Source organism: Pseudorca crassidens, chromosome 3 (genome assembly GCF_039906515.1).
Source record: "Pseudorca crassidens isolate mPseCra1 chromosome 3, mPseCra1.hap1, whole genome shotgun sequence".
Lineage (NCBI taxonomy): Eukaryota > Metazoa > Chordata > Mammalia > Artiodactyla > Delphinidae > Pseudorca > Pseudorca crassidens.
The window spans coordinates 146,496,037-146,519,089 of record NC_090298.1 but is presented as its reverse complement, the minus strand read 5'-3'; the positions used below and the strand labels follow the sequence as shown (position 1 = coordinate 146,519,089).

Genomic DNA, 23,053 nt, shown 5'->3' with positions numbered 1-23,053 from the left:
CTACGAACACACAAAGGGCTCATTTACAAAATGGCCAATTCTGGGCCATTGCTGAAGGTGCTAAGCCTGTGGCAGTCCCTTTGTGAAGTGTCTCTGATATAGTCCATGTTCAAATTATCTGGTTTCAAGGTGGGCCTTTGGAAATGCCATATGTTCTTTTCCAGTTTCAAATATGCTAGTTGTATCCTGAAATAGAAACCACCAGCCAAATATATACTCTGATCATTTTGTAAGTGGGCTTCTCCAGAGGTTTTTAGTATCACTCTATAGAGTGGTGGCCCACTATACTTTGGTCCAGAAAGTGGTTCAATGTTGTTTTTAGCACTATGATTACGTGACCTCTCTTCTTAGGTAGGGTGACTGATGCTTTACCCAGCCATTGTCTCCTTTCAACACTCTAAAATTTGGTTGTACATCCATCATTCAGACAGATTCCCCTGGACTCCTGAGGCCAACATATTGACTTCTCAGATTACCACCCAATGAGATCTTACTAGTGAATTCATGGCAAGTGTTACTGGCATGTGCCTAGAATGTATCTTCATTTTTTCCACAGTAAAACAGGAATCCAAGTATGTTCCTAGGGATGTAGACATGGTGGGCTCTGCTTTAGGCTTTCTAGGTAAAGACAGTCTCTCAGAGGATTTATTTTCTCAGAATGATTTCTGCCATTACAAGGAACCAGTCCTAGGGGTCTTGGAATATTTTACAGATTATTGTCTGTATGGATAGGACATGCAACTATTTAAGTGACGTTGTCTCAAGGATAATAAAAATTGTCATTGACTGAACTTCTTCAAACCTAAGACACATATCAATTGTAAGAAGCACAATTATCTTATCCCCTGATACATCGTGTTGATTTTCTATAACCAAGGGCATTCTCTTGCATAACTGCAATACAACCATGAAATCGGGAAATTAACATTGATACATTATTACCTTCTAATTCTTAGATCTCATTCAAGTTTTGCCAAGTATCCCCAAAATGTCCTTTACTGTAAAATTATCCAGTTCAAATCATGCATTGCGTTTAAATTATTGTTTCTCTTTTAGTTTTCTTAGTGGATCAGCCTCTCCTTGACTTTCACTACCCTGGTATTTGTAGAATGTCTCTCAATTTGAGTTTGCATGATGTTAATCATAATGTTTCAAGGTTAGATTCAGCATATGCATCTTTTGTGAGACTATCACAGAGATGATGCTGTGTTATTACTGCATTCTGTCAAGTGGCACATGATTTAGATTTGTCCCATTACTAATATTATCTACATTAATCACATAATCAAGGTGGTGAATGACAGATTTCTGCACTGAAAAGTTACTCTTTTTTGCTTTCTTTAAGTAGTATTTTATGAGGAACTACAATGAGACTATGTAAATATTCCATTCTTCACCAAATTTTCAATTTATTCATTTATTTACTTATATTAGCATGGACTAATATTAGTATATTATTAAGGTTTCTTATTTTATTCAATGAGTTATAATCTATTACTATCATTATTTATTTTGATGCCCGACTCTTCCTAGATTTGGCAGGTGGGAGTCCCTTCAAGCTGGCTCTTATGTCCTTTTGACTGGCCCCCTTCATTCTTTGAAGATTTCCTTACTTTCTGGCACCCAAAATGTTCCAAACATATTCTGTACTTACATACCCCAACTTGGAATCAGCTGTTTCTCCAAGTGGCTGGTTCCTACAAGTGGAAAATAATATTTAGAGGCCAAGTTCTGGATGTTAGGTGTTCTCATTATTATTGGGGCGTTGCTGACCTCAGGAACTCTCAGTAGGGCATATATGTAGGTATACACACACACCTAAACTTATTTCTGTATTTATCTCTACATTCTGAAAACCATGAATTTTCATTGATACTTCTAATTCCAATCCAACACCACAGGGTTCATTCTAGTTTTCCCCCTTTCCATATTTGTAACTTCCTTTTCCCACAGTGAAAAATCTGGCTTCCAGTAGTATTAATGTATTTATTTCCTCAATTTCCCAGTATGCAATCAGTTTCCCAACTCCACTGCCAACTCCTCCCCTGTACTGATATCCTCCTTCCCTACTTGTGCTCTGACACCCCTTATAGAACACCACTCCATATGAACACTCTCCTCACCCTACTCAGGTTCTGACTCCCCATGCCTAGCTAGCCCCTAACCCACCCCTGTATAGATTCCTTTCTCGGGCCTGTTGAACTTCAAAATCCTGCACTGTGCCCCCAACCCATGCCCCCAATGCACAGATACCCTTGGTATCTGGGCTCCAAACCCCCACAAGAGGCCAAAACTCTGTATGGATACTCTCCTCCCCTGCTGGTCTCTGACACTCCAAGAAGGACCACTCTCATGACGGGATGCTCTCCTCATCCCATTCAGGCTCTGACAGGCTTGTCAACCAGTCCTCTACACAGAAGTCCTCTTCACTCTGCTTGGCCCACAGTGGCCCCCCCAACCTTCTTTTGCCACAGCTGGTATAAACCTTGCTCTACCTACTGGATGGCTTCAGGACTAGCACAGAGTATGCATTAATAGTTCCCCTTTTTACTCTCAGAAGTGTTCTTGGTGAACAATGAACTATATGTATAAGTCAACATACAACATAAGACTCTAAGTATAATCAACTTATGTACAAGTCAACCTGGGAAAGCTTTTTTGGAGCAGTGTTTTTAGATGTGCTGAGGGCAAAATTTTGTCTTTTCTGCCTCTCCTAGTTATAAAGAATATTGATAGTTCACTTAACATTGCTACTACATGCTTTAGTTATGATAGTAAAAAGAATCATACAAACCTAAATTTCTCTCAGTAGAGGACTGATTAAATAAATCATAGTATATACATATGGAGGAATATGGTACTGTTACAAAAGAAATGAGGTTGATCTATAATACTGACATTGAAAAATACCTAAAATGCATATATTGTTAAGCAGAAAAATCAAGGTACAAACCAGTTTTATAGCATGATCTCAGAAATTTTTTTTGCCCACATATGTATGTGTAGAGACAGAGGCATGGAAGGACATATGCTGCTATATTAAGATAGGTTATTTCTGAGAGGCTGCTATTCTTGGTAATTTTTACTTTTGATTTTATACAATTCTGTACCATAACATTTTATATAAAAATCACGGATTTCTTCTATAGTCAGGAGAAAATGATAGAAATACTCTTTTAAAATAAATTTCAGTAATTTGAAAGGATTTAATATGGGTATCATCTCTCCTAAGCTCCTCAGTATGACATATGCTACTCGTGGGGAAGGTGTTAATGTGTGTTGGGGCAGAGGAGATGGGAGGCAGAAAAAGAAAGGAGAAAGAAGAAAGTTCACAACTTGGTTTTCCTTGAGATATTCTTAGGTGCTTTTGTTTTTCCTTACAGTAAGAGACTTGCCTGCTCAGCCTGGTATCCCCACAGTAAATTTAAAACATAACTCTTAGCAAACGGAAAATGTTGACCCTTAAGGAAGGGGCTTGGGTTGTAAGAAATGGTATAGCTTTTGCCTGCTCCAAGTAATATTAGTGTGTGAAGGACATAATTTTATATTTTAGTCCAAATTAATTTTACTCTAAAAACAATTAAACAGTATTGTTCTCATTGATACAGGCTTAAACATATTTTATGGATATCTTTTAGAAAAAATCACTTGAAATGGGGACATGCCTATTTCTGGGAAGTAGCTATGTGCATAAAATGGGCTATGACTGGTGATAGCTCTTTTTTCCTGCCCTATTCCCCTAGGATTTACACATTTTATATTTTCCATTTCAATTTAAGATTGCATTATTTTAAAAAAAGTTACATGCACACACATACGACATCCACACTTTGCCTTACTCCAGAAAAGATTTATGGCAGTAGTGCCTGCCTGGTCAAGTTCAGATTTTCTGATTGGTCTTTCTTCCAAATATATACACCTGCCATCAACACTTCTTTGGTAAGTACTTCCTTAATGAGATTAACAGTAATCTATTTTGGTGTCACTTTTTGTTATACCATAAGTTTTCCTCTCAATATAAAAATGAATAATGTACCTTTTAGAAAATCTTGAAAACACAGAAACATGATAAAGAAAAAAAATCACCTGTTAATTCCACCATTTATAAGACAGCACTGTTAATATTTGTTTGTATTCTGTTCCATTCATTTTTTTCTATGCCTTTTTTCATTTGATTGAAATGATAAATTGTTCCATTTTTCCTTTTACACTTAACCTTGTAAGACAGCATTTTCCATATATTTTTTAAAAACTCTCCATAAATATAATTCTTCATGACTGTATAGGATTCTGCCATACGATGTACCATAGTTTACTTAAGCTTTTCTGCTTTTTCCTATTGTAAATCATGCTATAATAAATATCTTTGCATATAAAACTTTAAAAAAATTTAGGCTTTTTTGTTAGAATCACTTTCTAGAAGTTGGATGAAGATGAACATGTTCAAGGTTCTTGATACATATTGCAAAATTGCTTTTCAGAAAGGTTATACTGCTTTATTTATCCAGTAGCACTGCATATCAGGTCACATTTTATCATGATCCTGCTTAGCAGTAACTTTAAGATGCATATTAAGTAATGCTACTATCTTGCTTACATAATCAATGCCTTAAACTCTTTACTATTATGTAGAGGAATTAATATGCAAGTAATATAAGGCAATGTACAGAATGAGAAACATTAATTTTTATTTGTCAAAATAATGGCATTATTAATACACAGCAGTATACCCTTATTGGCAGTGCATTAAAAGTAAAAATCATTTAAAGAAAAAGTATGTATAGTTTTTAATATACATGTAATAGTCAAGATTGTGAAATAACTCATATCCATATCATTAGTGAAGAAACAAATTTTTTTTCTTACTCTGGTTTCACACTGGCTATTTAAATAAATGGAGTTTAAAGTTAATGACTTAACAAAACAAAAATATAGTTGAAATCAACCAACGTGAAAGAAATATACACAGGTAAATATTTTATATAACTGTTGCGTTTGAAGGGGTTTTACGTAAATTTGAATTTATTGGGTTCATTCTCCTCCTATTTCTCTTACCTGCCTGCCCTCTGCTGGATTCCCCAAACTTATTGACGTATTAAGCAATCTTACTCAGTGTATTTAATAAAATTACATTTGTAGAATAAGTGAAGGGAAATGTGTACTAATGCTTCCTATATTTTGTTTATAATGTTACTAAAGTAAATGATTGATCATAGGTTTTACATTTTAAGTATTCATAAAGTGAGAATTTTAGTTGGATATTTGGAATTTTCAGTCCCACCATTTATGAAAACATGAGATAGAAATGCTGTTAATGCAGGAAATGTCAGAGCCTTTCAAAATTTTTCAGGATTGAGAAGCTGGGTGGGGCAGGAGGGACAATGAGGAAATATCCAATTTGATAGTAAATTCACAAAGTAAAAAAGTGTAGAATAATTTACTGTTTGATTAAAATTATAATGCTACTCCATTAAAAATATTGATTTAAATATGATATTCAGGGGCTTCCCTGGTGGCGCAGTGGTTGAGAGTCTTCCTGCCGATTCAGGGGACGCTGGTTCGTGCCCTGGTCCTGGAAGATCCCACATGCAGCGGAGTGGCTGGGCCCGTGAGCCATGGCCGCTGAGCCTGCGCGTCTGGAGCCTGTGCTCCGCAACGGGAGAGGCCACAACAGTGAGAGGCCCGCGTACCGCAAAGAAAAAATTAATAATAAAATAAAATAAATATGATATTCAGAGAATATGAATTTACTTGATAATAAAATTAGTGTTTATGTAGCACTTATTATTTACCACATGCTAAGTACTTTATATATATTAACTCATATAGTCATCACAGCAACCTATGAGATATATACTATTAGTCTCCATTTTACAGTTGAGGAAATGAAGGCATGGCGAGGTTAAGTAACTTCACCAAGTTTACCAGCTAGTAAGTGAGGTAACTGGTATCCTAACCCAGGCTGTTTGGCTCCATGTTCTTTTCCTAACCGCCGTGCTTGGCTGTCTCATCTCAATATTACTTCTTGTAAAATTTTTGAATTATAGACTTACTGTTATCCTGACCTTAGAAATGACAAATCAAAGCTCAGAGTTGTTAGGTGAATTTCCTAAAGCACCAGAATTACAAATGCTAATTGAATCCCCTAAAAAGATACAAAGATTAAAGACCCATCTGTGTTTTTTAGAAGGCTAGTTGCCATAAAGGAAGATAATATTGTAATTCCTAAGGGCTCTAAATGTCCCTCCATTAATTGAGTTTTGTGGCAGAAATGAATTATTTGACATCCTGGAGCATCTTCTGTGCTAATTTTAATAGCTGTAGTGACACAATTCTATCTTAAATTTTGTTAATTGACAAAAAAAGATATGGAGTTGTGTGCATATTTTGCTGACAGAAAATCACGGAAGGGAGTGTTAATTAAAGAGAAATCTTATGTGGTCACTCAAATTTAAAAGGAAAAAATAATTGGCTTCTCATTTCCAGAATTACCTGGTGACTCCACAGAACAGTCAGCCGCTGTTCCTGTCACAATCTCATATTTGCCCCAAGGATATTCTGGAGTGGGAAAAAAATGCCAAACGGTCAAAGTTCAAGTAATTGTTCCTCTCTTAATGACCTAAAAATTGAGGTAACAGAAGTGCTACTTTAAAACTATAGCTTTAAAATGTGGTTGGGATCTAGAAGTTAGGCAAAGGCAATAGTCAGTTAAAATAATGGGGTATTTATTATGTGGCAGGTGCAATAGGGAGGTCAGAAGTGAACACTGGTGCTTTGGATGTGAGAGTCGGAAATGTTGGAATGTGAGAATCACAAACAAGATTGGATATCAAAAGTCTTGGGGCATGGAAATGAAAGTTAAAATATAGGAATCAAAATCTTTAGGAATTAGGAGCACAAAATGGCAGGATGAAGGTATCAAAGATTTTAAAGTTTAGGAGTTGAGCTGTGGGGATGAGGATTCATGGGCTGTGGATGAGCTATGAAAATCAAGGGTGAAGAATGGAAGATGCAAATAGCCCGGCCATAATGAATTAGCTTATGCTGGATTAGACCTCCCACTGAAAACAATTATAAAAATGGGACAAATAAATATACATACATATTTAACAACTATATTACATATATACCAACTATAAAGAAATAAATATGTATTTAACAATAATTTAACATATTAACAACCATATCACACTATATATATATATATATATATTTAACAACTGCTTGAAGGTACTAGAGAACAACCAACAAAGGCAGGACTTAATTGGCTTCAATCCTTGAGAGCATGTGAGAGCATGAAAGCACTAAGGGCAAGATCCACATTTACTTCAGCTTTTCCCTTCCCTTCCCCTCCCGCCCCAAAAGCATTTTCCAGTTGGCACAAGGAGTAACAGAGCTAAATAGATAGCAGCGATCTCAATAGGCCAGGAGCAGACAAGGGAGTCTGGGAACAAAAGCAGCTGAGATTCTAGGGACAAAATTCTAGAGAGGAGCAAACCGCAGAGATGTGAGCCCCAAAATCTGTGTACAGATTTCCCTCAAATCATCAGTCAATTCTTAAGATGTATACCTGTAGGGAGAGACTTTAAGAAACTCAGCAGAAGAGCAGCATCTAAAGAGTCAAACAGATTTTAGCAGCTGCACAGTGATGGGGACAGGGGTTAAGAGTTCAAGCCAACAGGGTGAAGGTGTCTTAGTAAACATCCCAGGCTTTTAGTTGTAAGATCTATTGAGGACCATGATCTAGGAATAAGGGTAAAATGGAAATAAACCTGAATTTAAAAGCCTAAAGCCAAGTCTTATAGGATTGGAGTGATCCTCTGGTATTCTATCTGCCTACTACAATAAAATTTTTTTAAAAACCTTCTTTGGAGAAAGCTGATATCGTCCAGAACCTCTACAGTTTTTCTTCCACACTGTCTGACATTCAATAAGAAATTATTGAGGCACACTTGAAAAAAATAGGACCAAATACTAAAAGCCAGGAGGACCCACAGCTGATTCAGATATCGGAGTTATGTGTCACAGGCTTTACATAATATAATTAAAATGTTCAAGAAAATAGAGGAATGATAAAGCATTTCACCAGAGCCTTGGAATCTATTCAAAGAATGGAAAGGGAGGAGTCAAATGAAAATTCTGGAACTGAAAATATTATAACTAATATTAAGAATTCAACAGAGGGGTTGTATACCAGCTCAGACACAGCAGAATAGAGTTTCTACTGACTTGGGTGAAAGGTCAGTAAAAAATATGTGGATTAAAGCATGACAAGGAAAAAAGACAAAATATACAGAAAAGAGTATAAGAGACATATGGAAAACTCTAAAAGGTTTAACACACACGTACTTGGGGTTTCAGAAGGAGAAGAGAGACAGAAAGGGACAGAAACAGTATTTAAAGAAATACTGACTGGGAATTTTCAGACATTGATAAAAAAACCCCATCAGATCTCATATTTAAGAAGCTTTATGAACCCCAAGCAGGAGCACACACACACACAGAGTTATATCACACTCAAACTGCTAAAGACCAAAAGAAAGAGAAAAATTTCAAAGCAGCCAGGGGTGGGAGAAGGAGACATATTACCTTCAGAGGAGCAGCAATCAGACTGATGGCTAATTTCTGAACAGAAACAATGGTAACCAGAAATCAAGAGAAAGACATTTTTTAAATGCTCAAAAAAAATTAAAAAGCCAAAATAGAATTCTATACCCAACAAAACTATCCTTTAAAAATGTAAGTGAAATAAAGACGTTTTCATGTTAACAAAAGCTGAGAGAATCTGCCACTAGTAAACATGAACTATAAGAGGTATTAAAGGAATTTTTCACACTAAAGTACAATGACCCCAACTGGAAGTGTCAAACTTCAAGAGGAACTCCTTTCAGAAAGGAGTGACTTTGGCCTACTTCTCCTCAAATAAATTCTCATTCCAATGGAATCATTCAGTGTAAAATATAAATTCATGTTAAATGAGATCTAGACAAGAAGTGAACTAGAATTTTATAACTTAGCAATATGTAGAAGATACTGTCAGTTTAATTTTAACCAAAATAAAGTTTTTTAAAAAAATGAAAGCTGGGTTCTGGGAGTCAGGGATCAAGGACAGCAGCTGGCATGTAGGAGTCAAAGGTTATGGCTGATCTGTCATTGGCAAGTGGGTGTTAGGGGACAAGAAAAGATGTGGAGATGGGGGAGTTAGAAGGCGTGGGCAATAACTATGCTCTAGGGGTTAGAGGTCAAGAGAGTCTGTGGGAGATGTAAGGTCAGGGGTCATGGCTGACAGTTGGGTGGTGGTGGTTGCCTCAAGGGCCGGAGGTCTGAAGTCACGACTCACCTGAGGAAGTTGAAGCATGAGAACGGGGAGGGGTGATGGGGGTGGTGGCGGTTGAGATTCCTGGCCCCCGGCCCCGCCCCTCTCGGCTGGCCCCGAGCGCGCCGCCTCCGTCACCCCGTCCTTCCCCGTCAGCCCCGCCCAGTCCGGAGCTTCGAACGCGAAGGCAGCTCGGCCGAGGCGACGAGCGAGGTAGCGAGTGGCGCAGGGACCCAGCGGGCTGCTGGGGCTTCTGCGGCGCCCGCCTACGCTCCCTCCCCTCGGGCGCTCGGGGCGCCGACTGGCGCCGCCCCCCGGGAAGATGGCGCTGCACTTTCAGGTCAGTGCGCTTTGCGCCGCGGGTTCTCGCTCCGCCGGTCAGCCGCCCCGGGAACCCGGCGGGACGCTGGGGTCTGGAGACTGAGGGCCGAGGCCGGTGGCGGAGGCCGCGGGGTCGCGGGCCGGTGCCTCGGAGCCCCAGCCCCCGTCCCCGGCCAGGGACCCACGCACTGGCTTGGGCTGCACACCCCGGGCCCGGGCCCGAAGAAGGGGCGGCCAGAGCTTGGGGTTGACGGTGGAGGGGCAGGGGCCAGCCTGGAGCTCGCACCTCGGGGGAGGTACGGATGCTGAGGACCGGCCGCGTGGGAGCCCGCTCTCCCCGGTGCTACCGCACGGCGCGCACGGAGGCTTCGGCGGCGCCCTAGCAGGTGGGAGCCCGGCCGGACCAGCCTTCCCGCCGCGTCGTGGGCCGCGGTTCCATCGTCTGCCTCCACACAGTTCGTACGGAGCTCGAGAAGGGGGCCTGGGTCCGCCGATGGAGGGCGCAGCAGTTGGACTTTAATTGGCCAGAGCGGGCAGGGGCTGTGTATATGGGGAGTTGCGAAGGAGGGCTCTGCAGCAGCTTCATTGGAGGAGGAAACGGGGGCAGGACGCGCGCTAGGAGCGCAGAGATGGTCTGGATGGGACGCGGGCTGGAGGAAGGCTCACGTATTCTCGGGCACTCTAGCATATGCATGCAGTTATTCATACAACAAACATTTATAGAGCCTTCCCCCGCCCCCCACGTGTCTCAAGCACGGTGCAAAGTTCTGGGATAAAGGATTACATCATCTTACCATACTTGCCCTCATGGAATTCACGGATAATTATATAGTATATGTGAAAAATGGTATGATAGAATTAATCACGGGATATCATGGGACATTGAAAAGGGGCAGTCAACCGTGTGTGTGTGTGTGTGTGTGTGTGTGTGTGTGTGTGTGTTGGGAAGGAGTGAGGCAGAGCTGCTGTGCTTCTCAGGCAAGCTTTTTTGAGCTTCTGTTCATCTACTAATGTATTGTAGTTCCTACTTTGCTAGGCCCTTAAGATATAGCTCTAGCAAAACTTTATGATTTGTACACTCAGGAAACTTGCAGTCTAGTGGATACTGAAAGAATTGTAGGAGTTGGCCAGACGAAGAGGAAGCGAAGGGTATAGAGGCAAAAGGATAGTGTGAGCCAAGTCAAAGAATTGTGGAAGAACATGGCACACTGCAGGAAGTTCGGTTTGGCTGGAGCTTAAGGTTCATATAAAAGGGAAGGGAGCAGGGAAGCCTGTGGAGGCAGGAGATGACCTTGGAGAGGTAGGCAGTCTCATAATATGCTGACAGTATATCTAAGTGTCCCAACCCTTTGTAGATTTCTTTGGATCCCCTGTGACTACAGTGCCTCATTACTTAATTATTGATTCTTCCAAAGGGTCTTTTCTTTTCAATCAGCCACTCTCCTATCAGGTAATTGACAGCTCAGGAGGTAGTAAGCCTGACACATTACCTTTTGACTCCTTGCCATTTCTAAGCGTCTCCAGGTCAAAATAATGTTATTTATTACCACTTTAGTAAATATGCCCTTTGGAAATCTTCACAGGAGGAATTTCACAGGGAGGACTTTGGGATTGTAAATAGGTAAACAGATGTTCATAATTCAGGTGTAAATCTTGAGGGCAATTAAAAACTGGTGGAAGTTTTGGGGACTTCCCTGGTGGTCCAGTGGTTAAGAATCTGCCTACCAATGTAGGGGATGTGGGTTTGATCCCTGGTTAGGGAACGAAGATCCCACATGCAACTAAGCCCACGCACCGCATCAAAGACCCAGCGTAGCCACAAAAAAAAAAAACTATGGTGGAAGTTTGGAACAGTTTCAGACTTGGAAAGATGAAGCATAATAGTAAATTACCCAGTCTGGAAGATTTCTTCATACTTAGGTAGTGGTGGAAAAATTAGCTGCTAATGCCAAAATTACCCAAATTGGTTTCCTAGGAATGTATTTCACAGCAGTTCTGGGAAGCTTAAAAGTGGAGTTGAACAAATAAAAGACCTGATGATTTGGGGGGCCAGAATTAAGCTCTGAACCTTCTCAGTTTGAATTGTTTTCAGCATATGGATCATATTGTTACCCAGTTAACTCAAGGAGCCTTTATTACTAATGATAACTGGTACCTAGCATTTTGAATTTTCACATGCTTGTTGTAGATGTTCAGCCCCACAACTAGCTTGAGAGGTGTGCATATACAGTCGGCTTGCTGTATCCCTGAGTTTTGCATCTGTGCATTCAACCACTGTAGATTGAAAATACTCTCAAAATTCCAGAAAGCTCCAAAAAACTTCCATTTGCTGCACACGTGACAACTATTTGCATAGCATTTACATTGAATTTACAATTATTTACATAGCATTTACATTGTATTAGGTATTATAAGTAATCTAGAGGTGATTTAAAGTATTTGAGAAGATGTATAGAGGTTATAGGCAAATACTATGCCATTTTATATAAGGTACATGAACATCTTTGGGTTTTGGTATCTGCAGGGTGTCCTGGAGCCAATCCCCCTACTTACGTGCATGTATACATTTTATCCCTGAAGACACTGAGTCTTAGAACAATTGTGACTTGCCCAAGGCTACAGAATTAGAGTAGTCTTAATAACTCATGTTTCCACATTCTTTCCTACAAATATCTTACTGTCATCTACCCAGCAGGGAAGTTAGTGAAAAATTATGCCATTTTGATAAGTAAATAAGTGAATTTATGTAAGGGGAAGTTAGGTCACTGCTTCACAGTCTTTTTCACATCATAGCATACATAAAAAATGGTAATTGTGTGGTTCATTGACATAAACTGCTCATAAGCAAAAGCCTGACTGGAGGACAAGGGGATCAATGTCCCTGACATACTATAACCATTCAAGGCACATGCATTCTGGTTAGGAAGCTGTGGGTTAGGGTACTCTGTCCCAAAGGAAGAAATGGATCTGGATTATCTGAGAGGAGACAGTCCAGATTAGAGGGTAGGGGACAGAGTGAGGAAAGATATTTCTGGGACCAAGTAGGAGGTAGGCACTTAAGATTTAACAGAAGGACCTTGATGAGAATCAAGGGATAACATTAGGAAAAATTTAGGAGATGCAGTTGGTCGATCTTTTTAGCTTTCAGGATTTCCAGAACCTGGGACTATAGTCATGCTTAATAGCCAGCCAGGCATTCTGATATGATCAGGCATACCTGATATGATCTAGATGTGATTGTGAACTATTATAGTTGAATACGATGGTAACATGATTAGAAAGGGGTTTGGAAAAGATCATCCTGTATGGAGTTGAATGGGAGAAACTATAGACAAAAGACCAATGTGGTGTTTTATAATTAACTGAAGAGATTATTTACAATTTGTGTAGATCTGCTGTGTGCCAGGAGGTGGATTAAGCTTTCTCTCATCTTTTCTGTCTTAATCTTCACAATTACTTTAGATGGAATCTTCACAATTATTTTAGATGGTGGATATTACTACCTGCAGTTTCAAAAGTGAGGTTTAGAAAATTTAAATAATTTGCTTGAGGTCACTTAATAAGTAATTGGACAGATTCCGAAGCTTCCACTCTGATTCCCAAAGAAGCCCCTAAAGAAATCCTGGGTACTGTAGGCCACAGTTGGAAAATACTCTTCTATTGATCTACTGTCTATGAATATCATATAGAGGTGTTGAGTCTGAGTCTTTATTTTAAAAGAATTGGTAGGATTTTGTGATAAATTAGGTAGGTACCTGGAATTAGCCAAACTGCGAGGTTTGAGGGCACAGTTTGCAAGACTGTTCTCACTTCTGACACCACCTGCATATTTGGGGGTTTCCCAGTACCACTCTCAGGTTTGATAGTTTAACAGAAGAACTCACAGAATTCACTGAAAGCTATCATACTTAGTTTATTATCAGGAAAGTATGCAGATTAAAATTGATTAAACAAGAGATACATAAGGCATAATCTGGGAAGGTTCTCAAATAAAGCTTTTGTTGTCCTCAGGACATGTTACTCTCCCAGCATATATGTGTGGCAGTAAGCACCAAGTATTGCAAACCAGGGAAGTGCACCTGAGCTTTGAGTTCTGGAGTTTTTATTGGAGCTTCTTTATGTAGTCATTGATTGACTGGTTGGTTGCCACATGATTGAGCTCAGTCTTTAGGTCAGATGATACTGAGCAATCTAAAGTCCCCACCCTAAAACACAGGGTTGGTCTTTGGGATGGCCAGCCACCAATTTACGACTATGGGGTGTGGTCTGCTACACACACACACACACACACACACACACACACACAGCCCTCGCCCTGAACAAAAACATTCCTATCTTAGACGTAAATTACCTCCCAGAATCTGAGGGCAAAGACCAGACTTTTTCTTTGGGCAAGGCCAAACTCTTAACTATATAGGAGGGACTAGGGAGAAGGAAAAGTAAAAGATAACATCAAGATTGTAAGTCTAGATTCTGGTCTACACCTCCGAAACCACTGAAAACAAAGGGACAGTTGATGTGAAAATCTGTGGGAAATATGTTCAATTCAGTTCCCGACATTTTGGGGCTGTTTTCAACATCTTTCTTGATTTCCAAGAAGAAGTTTGTAGATAAATATAAAGGTGGTGAATAGACAGTTGAAAGTGTGGACTAGGACATCACCTGCAGGTACATGATGACTAAAGTCAAGGGTGGTAAGATGGCAAGGTGCTGAGGAGACAACATGTGCTTGGGGCCCACAGATTTGTATGTGGCTCAGAATTGACCATTTACTCTTATCTTGAGCAACGTGTGTGTGTGTGTGTGTGTGTGTGTGTGTGTGTGTGTGTGTGTGTGTAGATATATATATGTGTGTATATGTATGTATTTGATCTCTCAGCCTCAGTTCTTTTTTTTGTGTGTAAAATGGGTGTGCTAAAAATATGTGCTTTACAGGAGTCTACTTTTTAGAATTGGTTTAAAAAATAGAAGATGGAAATACTTTTGTAAACCTTTAAAGCACTAAAACAAATATGATCCAATTCATTGTAGAAGAAGGAGTTCTAAGAGGCCCAGAAATAAGCCCCCAAGTATGCTTGGGAAAAGGTAGTAAAGGGAGGAAAAAACAAAGAGTTTATGGAAAATGAGCAGCTTTAAGATAAAGGCACTTTGTATTAATGGTAGTCAAGAAGCTTAATTCCAGAAGGCAGGAAAGATACAGGGAAGAGTAATTGAAAGGAGTTTAAATTTAATTGAGCAGGGATTTTTTTGTGGTTCATCGATTTATTGTTTTATTATTAGGGGACATTTTTCTAGGACAAAAAACCTTCATTTTTTTCCAGCTTTCTTGAGGTATAATTGACAAATAATAAACTGCACATTCTTAAAATGTCCTTTTGGATGAATTTTGACGTAAGTATATTAACTGTGAAACCATCTCGGAAATCAAGATAATGACCATATCTATCACCCCCCCCAAAGTTTCCTTATGCTCCTTTGTAATCCCCCCTTGCTGCTTCCCTATCCTGTTCTCCCACTCTCTCCTCCCTCCCCAGCCTGAAACCGCTGATCTGCTTTCTTTCACTATAGAACCATACAATATATACTGTTTTTGTCTTGCTTCTTTTACTAGGCATTTACCTGTCGATGGATACATGATGGGAGTTACTGTATAGAAAGAAGTCACATCATTTACTGGTTAATTGTATGTCAAGTGCAAAGTGCAGAAATGAGTCCAGAATAACTTGGAAGATATTTAGACTGTAGGCAGGATTATGTCATTGTCTCCTAGGCTATGGAAGTTGGATGCTGTCTGTTTATGTTTGATAGTTTATCGATGGGAGTTAGGTGATATCCAATTCTACTTGTGTTACCTGTTATTTATTTATATGGGCTTCTTATGGTGATATGAAGCCATGTAGAAGCTTTAATAACTCAAACCCGGTTTGTCAACAAGTTGAGAAGGGATCCGTTTCTCTGAGGCATTCTTATGTTAACCATATTCTCAGACATCAGTTTATAAAACTAAGATGCAGTTTATCAGTTCACTATGAAAAATAGTCTCTCTTTATAGACAGATTTTCTGGAAAGTCAAATGCTAATCAGAAGATTGCTTGGTCACTCAGCAGTCATCACAAATTTAACTACTTGAAATGTTTAGATAATGCTTTTCCACAGGGTAAGGATCTTTGTGTATGTATCCTTTTCTCTAAAAAGATTTATCAGTAGTATGCCAGGCATTTATTTAATTGTTATCATTACAGTGAAAGAATAACTTAATTTTTTCCACTTTGTTTCAGTCTTTCTTAAGAGAAAGTTCAAACCTTTACCTTTTTATCTTTCATTGCCTTTCGGTGGTTAATAATTTGAAAGGCATTTGGGACATTGTTGTAAACAAATACTTTTTAAATACACTTCAGACTTGTTCTCTGTTGGAGTTCACTAAATCAGTATAGCAAAAAAGACAAAATTCCAGAACTTTTTCAGAATATTTCCAAATAGATTTACTCAGGTGCCACTGAATTGATTAATATTAATGTTTGTGTTAGTTTCTTGGGGCTGTTGTGACAAATTACCACAAACTAGGTGGGTTAAAACAACGAAAATTTATTCTTTTTTTTTTTAGAAGCTATTTTAGCTTTATATTTTTATTTTATTTTATTTATTATTTATTTTCTTTATTTTTGGGGGCTGCGTCGGGCCTTAGTCGCAGCATGTGGGATCTCATTGCAGCGTGCAGGCTTCTCTCTAGTTGTGGCGTGCAGGTTTTCTCTCTCTAGTTGTGGTGCGCAGGCTCCAGGGTGCGTGGGCTCTGTAGTTGTGGTTCTTGGGCTTAGTTGACCCGCAGCCTGTGGGATCTTAGTTCCCCGACCAGGGATCAAACCCGCGTCCCCTCCATTGGAAGGCGGATTCTTTACTACTGGACCACCAGGGAGGTCCCAGAAAATTTATTCTTTTATACTTACAGAGGCCAGAGTCTGAAATTTATGTGCTGACAGGGTTGGTCTCTTCTTAGAGGGCTTGAGGGAGAAACTGTTCTGTGCTTTGTCCCTAGTTTCTGATAGCTGCTTGCAGCCCATGGTCCATTGGCTTGTAGATGCATCACCCCAATCTTTGCCTCCTTTTTATGACTTTTTCTCTTGTTTCTGCATCTCAAATGTCCCTCTCTCGTGAATCATTGGATTTAGGGCCCGCCCTAAATCCAGGATGATCTCATCCCTAGATCAGGATTTGCAAAGACCCTATTTCAAAATAATTCGAAGGGACTGGTGGTTAGGACTTGGATATATCTTTTAGGAGGACACAATTCCACCTATTACAATATTCTTATTAGGTGATACTAATAATAAACAGCTAACGTTTGTAGTGTGTAATGTGTGCCAGAAGTTGTGTGGCCCTAACTCATTTAATCCTCCCAGCCGACCTTTTGTTTTTCAGCAGTTAGGTTTTCTCAGTATTTCTGGCTTCGTTCTTTTTTATACTCAAAAAGTCTACTTCTTCAGAGACTCGTAGACCTAGATGAATGCGTGACAGCAGGATCAGTTTATCTTTAAATTATTCTGGGTATTATCAGCTCTAAAATTTAGCCCTTCAAATTTATTAGATGAAGGAAAAGGTTTCTGAGGTTGATCATGAGTCATGGGAGGGAAAAAGGTAGCTCTTTTCATTTTTGTGTTTCTTACCCTTGGAGGAAATATGGGAATTCATATGTATTCATGAACCATAAATTTTCTATGCATTTTAATATGATGAACAGTATGTAGTAGCACTCCGAGGGCTTCTTGGGCCAATCTAGGTAGAGGAAATGTTTAAAATGTGGTTCATTTTTGCCGTCCTTTATCCTAATTTATCCTTTTGAAACCTTTCTTTTGTACTTTTATTTTCACTCTAGCAAAAAATTCCCTAGTCTGAGATGTTGGGCTCTGAGCTGGATAGAGAAGTGGAAAATGCCATAAAGAAACTAAGGAGAGAGAAGTGAAAAGCATAATGGGAGCTAGAGGAGGTTTCATTTCAGTGTTTCTTATGTATTCCTGTTAGACAAAGGTACATGCATTTGACGGAATGTTTAGATTAGTGTAGCTGTAAGGCTGCCACATAAAAATTCAGGTCAGAAAGGATAAAAAATAGTATTTCTTTATGAATATCCCATTACCTTCATATGCCCACCTGACGTTGAAATCTGTGCCAGCTTTTTTTTGTCCTCCAAAGAATAATCTCTAAGTTCAAACTGAAGTAGTTTTAGTAAGACACCTTTAACAAAAATTCTCTAAAGCTGAGAGGAATACTGAACTCATTTAGAATTTTTTCTTTCAGATTTTATCCACGTGTCGTATATCTTCAGATTAGGTTATATTTATAAACAGAATGAATTATTCTTTTTTATTTTTATTTTTTAAATTGGCTTGTTTGTCCTCCTTATATATTTTTAATACAATTTTTAAAGATTACCCTTCACTTACAGTTATTATAAAATATTGACTATATTCCCTGTGTTGTACAACATATCATTGTAGCCTATCTTACACCCAGTAACTTGTACCTCCCACTCCCCCACCCCTATATTACCTCTCACAGGTAACCACTGGTTTGTTCTCTGTTTCTGTGAGTCTGTTTCTTTTTTGTTATATTCACTAGTGTGCTGTAATTTTTAGATTCCACATATAAGTGATATCATACAGTATTTGTTTTTCTCTGTATGACTTATTTCACTTAGCATAATGCCCTCCAAGTCCATCCATATTACTGCAAGTGGCAAAATTTCATTCTTTTTTATGGTTGAGGGATGTTCCATTGTATATATATATACCACATCTTCTTGATCCGTTCATCTGTTGATGGACACTTAGGTTTCTTCCATATCTTGGCAATTGTAAATACTGCTGCTGTGAACATTGGGGCACATGTATCTTTTTGAATTAGTGTTTTTGGTGTTTTTGTTTTTGTTTTTGTTTTTTTGATATATACCCAGGAGTGGAATTGCTGGGTCATATGGTAGTTCTTTTAGTTTTTTGAGGAACCTCCATACTGTTTTTCACAGTGGCTGCAACACTTTACATTCCCACCAACAGTGTATGAGAGTTCCCTTTTCTCCACATCCTTGCCAACATTTGTTATTTGTGTTCTTTCTGATGATAGCCAGAATGAATTATTCTTTATGTCTGTAAAATAGGAGCCTACAAGATGATAGCTAGTTATTACACTGCTATAAGTAACATGGGGTCAAGTCATAGTTCCTGAGAATCATGCCGTAGTTTACCTGCAGCACTATGAGCCATTAGTTCTGAAGACCCACATCAGCGTATATTTATATCTTTTCTTTTATATAGATGGAACCATTGAAGTTCTTATAATCTGAAAAAGAATGTAAATTGGCATAATGTCTGCAACTTGCACATGATAATTCCCCTTATCCATCTCTTTAGCTTCTTTTGGCAACTCCTCCTGACTGTCTGTCTACCCGTCATACTGACCTTTTAATGCCTTGAAACGATTAAGCTCTATTCTGGCCTCTGGTAAATGCTGTGTCTTTGCCTGAACTGCTGTCTAGTCTTTTTCATATGGCTTACCCTTTCAGGTTAGCATAAATGTTACTATATACTTTAGGCCAGCCTTTTGAAACCCTTTGGATTAGACAAGTCCTCCTCTTTCTGTACTCTTACTTTTCCGTCACAGAACTATCAATTTAAATAATTTAGAGGTAGGAGGTTTGCCTTTTTTTTGTTCACCACTGTGACCCCTAGTAAGTAGTTGTAGCTCAATAAGCATTTATTGATTTGACAAATACACACATGGTATTTGCATTCCTTGTTTCCTATGATTAATATATTTACCTTATTTTTTTCACTCAAGTAAAATGTTAAATTTTTTTTTTTTTTCTTCTTAAGAGTTTGGCTGAATTGGAAGTATTATGTACTCATCTCTACATAGGGACTGATCTTACACAAAGAATAGAGGCTGAGAAAGCACTCCTGGAACTTATTGACAGCCCAGAATGTCTCAGCAAGTGTCAACTTTTATTAGAACAAGGAACAGTAAGTATTTGATAACAGCAATTAACAATGAAAGATCGGTAGGTATATGTCACTGTTGATGAATGCATGTAGGTTAGCAATGTAGGTTAACTGATAGGTATTACCATGTCTTTTTACTGTAGTTTATTTCACTGTTGAAGAACTGGAAAGCCTGGAAAGAAAACTTAGGGAAGAGCCCAGGAGGTGGAAATAGGCATGAATCAAAATACATTCTTGATTCCTCTTGGCCCCTTTTTATGTCTTCTACCAGTGGCAAAAGTTACATTTTTAGAAAGTTGGAATTAAAAATCTAGGTGGGAGAGGCAGATTGTAATTAACTTTGAAATGTGAAGGAATGATTCAGAGGAATGCTGATTACTTCTTGCCTGCCTCTCTCCTAGAGATTCATAGCCATTCATTCAACATCATTTAGCAAGTATTTAAATGTAAAACCAGGCACTGTACTACCTACCTGCTTTATTTACAAGCATTAAAGTAACTCATAATTTAGTTGGGAAGGCATAGATGTATCACTATAAATAAAGAGCTGTGGAATGATATGGTAAGCACTATAGTAGGAGACTGTAGGATCTATAGAGCAGAGGTTAGCAAACTTTTTCTGTAAAGGGCCAGAGTGTAAATATTTTAGACTTTGTGGGCCAAGAGGCAAAATCAAGGATGTTTTATAAATATGCCTATTAGAAGAGAGAAAACAAATTTCCACAAAGTTTTGTTTATGAATTTTGAAATACAATAATTGAGTACAGTTTTTTTGTAGTATAAGTCTACTGATGAAAAGAATGGAATTATTCTTTTGGGGATGACATTTTGCTTAACTGGGGTTCAGAGTTAGTATTTCCTATCATTAGCATTGATTACAAATGTTCATATGTTAATACTGACCTGTAATGAGATTTTACAAATTTCATCTTTGGAAATGTGTCTTCACACAGATAGGTACTACCAAATATTGATATCAGCTGATAAGCATATGATTTTAATTAAGCATATTCATCACTTAGAAGGCATGTATAGTGTTTTATTAAAACTTCTCTTGATATTTGTCTTCTAGGATGTCATTACATTCTAGATTAATCACTTCCAATTGAAGGTTAGGTGGAGGCTCCTCAATTGCTCAGTTAAATGGATTTTGAAATACGGAAATTTCCGTTGCATTTGCAACAAGGTCTGAAAAAAAGTGCTGCTGGAACGTAGTTTGAGCTCAGAAAATATACTCAGCAATAGAGATCTTGCTACTTGTTTTAATATTTGATGTGTGGAAAGTATATAAAGCAGCTTGATATTACTTGTGATTCAATCAATGTTAGTTGTGATTAGAGTAACTTTATTGCATTATAAGTTTCACATTAGTACTAAGCACTGTTTGCCTTTTAGACAATTTTGTAACTTTAGGTTGAATTTATTAAGAGACATTATCAAGTTTGAAGCAAAAACTAACTTCAAAAGCTATTTAATGTTCAACAATAGTGGATAAAATTGGTTCTTCTCATTCAGAAAAATTTCAGTCTCAGTCCTGAGCAAGAAAAAATTGCAGTAAAACTTTACCACTGCCAAGCTATAGAACTACTGTGCAGTAGGGCAAGTCAGAATTTTCAGCTTCTATTTCTGACAGAAATTTCCAGAACTGAAGATGAATTCATGAAAATGAACTAAAGTCCACTGTTTTTTTGTTTCGTTTTGTTTTTAGATTTTTTTTTTGATGTGGACCATTTTTAAAGTCTTTATTGAATTTGTTACAATATTGTTTCTGTTTTATGTTCTGGTTTTTTGGCCGCAAGGCATGTGGGATCTTAGCTCCCCCACCAGGGATCAAACCCGCACCCCCTGCATTGGAAGGCAAAGTCTTTTTTTTTTAAAATTAATTAATTAATTAATTTAGTTTTGGCTGCATTGGGTCTTCGTTGCTGTGCACAGGCTTTCTCTAGTTGTGGCGAGTGGGGGCTATTCTTCATTGCAGTGTGTGGACTTCTCATTGCGGTGGCTTCTTCTTGCAGAGCATTGGCTCTAGGTGCACGGGCTTCAGTAGTTGTGGCACGTGGGCTCGGTAGTTGTGGATTGCGGGCTCTAGAGCACAGGTTCAATAGTTGTGGTGCATGGGCTTAGTTGCTCCGTGGCATGTGGGATCTTCCCGGACCAGGGCTTGAACCCTGTCCCCTGCATTGGCAGGTGGATTCATAACTACTGCACCACCAGGGAAGTCCCTGGAAGGCGAAGTCTTAAGTACTGGACTGCCAGGGAAGTCCCTGAAGTCCACTGTTAACACTACTGATTCATTAACACATGATAGATTCAAATATTGACAACAAAGTACCTACTGATGAATAATAAAATGAATACCACAGGCTTTAGTCTCTTACATTTTTACAAGCTTTGTAAATTTGTCCACTTAAGTCTTTTCTTTTTACCACCCTTGTTGGCACATTTTAGCAACTACTTCAGGTTGTACAGAATTAGCATTTTCTCAGCTTTTTTCAAGATATTCTGACCAATAATTGCATGCAGACTCTTCATAGCGATTAATTCTTTAGTCACTTCAAACTTAGCATTGACTTCTGGAATAAACAGATAATGTCGGTAACAGTATGAGCAGTGCATGTTGGTAACATCGGTAACTCATCAAGAACTAGGGAGAACCTCCAAATCATTCGCCTGGTTTGAAATTGAATTTTGATGTTGCTCTAATAATATCTTCAACTATCTGGGCCTTCTTCTCACTGAAAGTCTAGTAGTCTGAAGTTTATGTTCTCTGCATGTGTAACTTTGGCTACTGCAATAAAATAATGGTGATTTAATTAACTCTTTTGGTAAGTGGCTTTCCTTACTTGGCTGACAAATGAGCCATTTCATAACCTAACTTTGGTTGCAGCCTCACTTTATTTTTTTGTGGAGAAATTTCACTGTTATAGATATTCTGTCTTAAATTTTCTCCTTTTTTCTGACTATTGATTACCTGTGAGTTAGGAATACTGACATGAGTGCTTGGTATGATATGGTCAACATATGTTGTATTCTTTTAGGACAGCTATAGTACAATTGCATAAAAAGCACATTGCTTTGCTATCTGATTCAATAACAAAATGATCCACATTCCACTGTGCCTTAAAAGTTAGACATTTGAAGTGCTTTTCTATCTTTTCTTGTTTTGACATAACAGATATGCACTGGTAATAATAAAAGGTGCGTGTCATGTCATGGTGATACTCATGGCACTCTGTGCTGTGAAGTTAATAAGTACATCATTGCGGTTTATAGTGCACTGAGCAGCAGTGGGGAGGAGGCAGTGAGTGCCATATACTGTTTTAAGTATTTGACTCTGCTGTCATAGTCTGAAAGCAAACTATATGCGTGTGGCTGTGTTCTAATAAACTTTATTTATGGACACTGAAATTTGGATTTCATGTACTTT

At 38.5% G+C, this 23,053-nt stretch overlaps 1 protein-coding gene and 1 long non-coding RNA gene across 7 annotated transcripts in view; one reads left to right on the top strand and one right to left on the bottom strand.

Annotated features, from left to right (window-relative positions):
* Positions 1-1,654: 1,654 nt before the first annotated feature.
* Positions 1,655-9,412, bottom strand: LOC137220883 (uncharacterized). The gene is made up of 3 exons (XR_010941826.1): positions 9,341-9,412; positions 6,493-6,558; positions 1,655-1,697 (listed from the first exon to the last, which is right to left on the bottom strand). It is a non-coding gene; the product is annotated as an uncharacterized lncRNA (long non-coding RNA).
* Positions 9,413-9,518: 106 nt separating this feature from the next.
* RANBP17 (RAN binding protein 17) overlaps positions 9,519-23,053 on the top strand; it is a 322,707-nt gene continuing 309,172 nt past the window's right edge. For all 6 annotated transcript variants that reach the window (XM_067732877.1, XM_067732875.1, XM_067732874.1 and 3 more), the window contains exons 1-2: positions 9,519-9,656; positions 19,501-19,647. In XM_067732877.1, the coding sequence (XP_067588978.1) occupies positions 19,608-19,647 (40 nt within the window). In that variant the 5' untranslated portion in view covers positions 9,519-9,656; positions 19,501-19,607. The remainder of the gene's footprint in view (positions 9,657-19,500; positions 19,648-23,053) is intronic.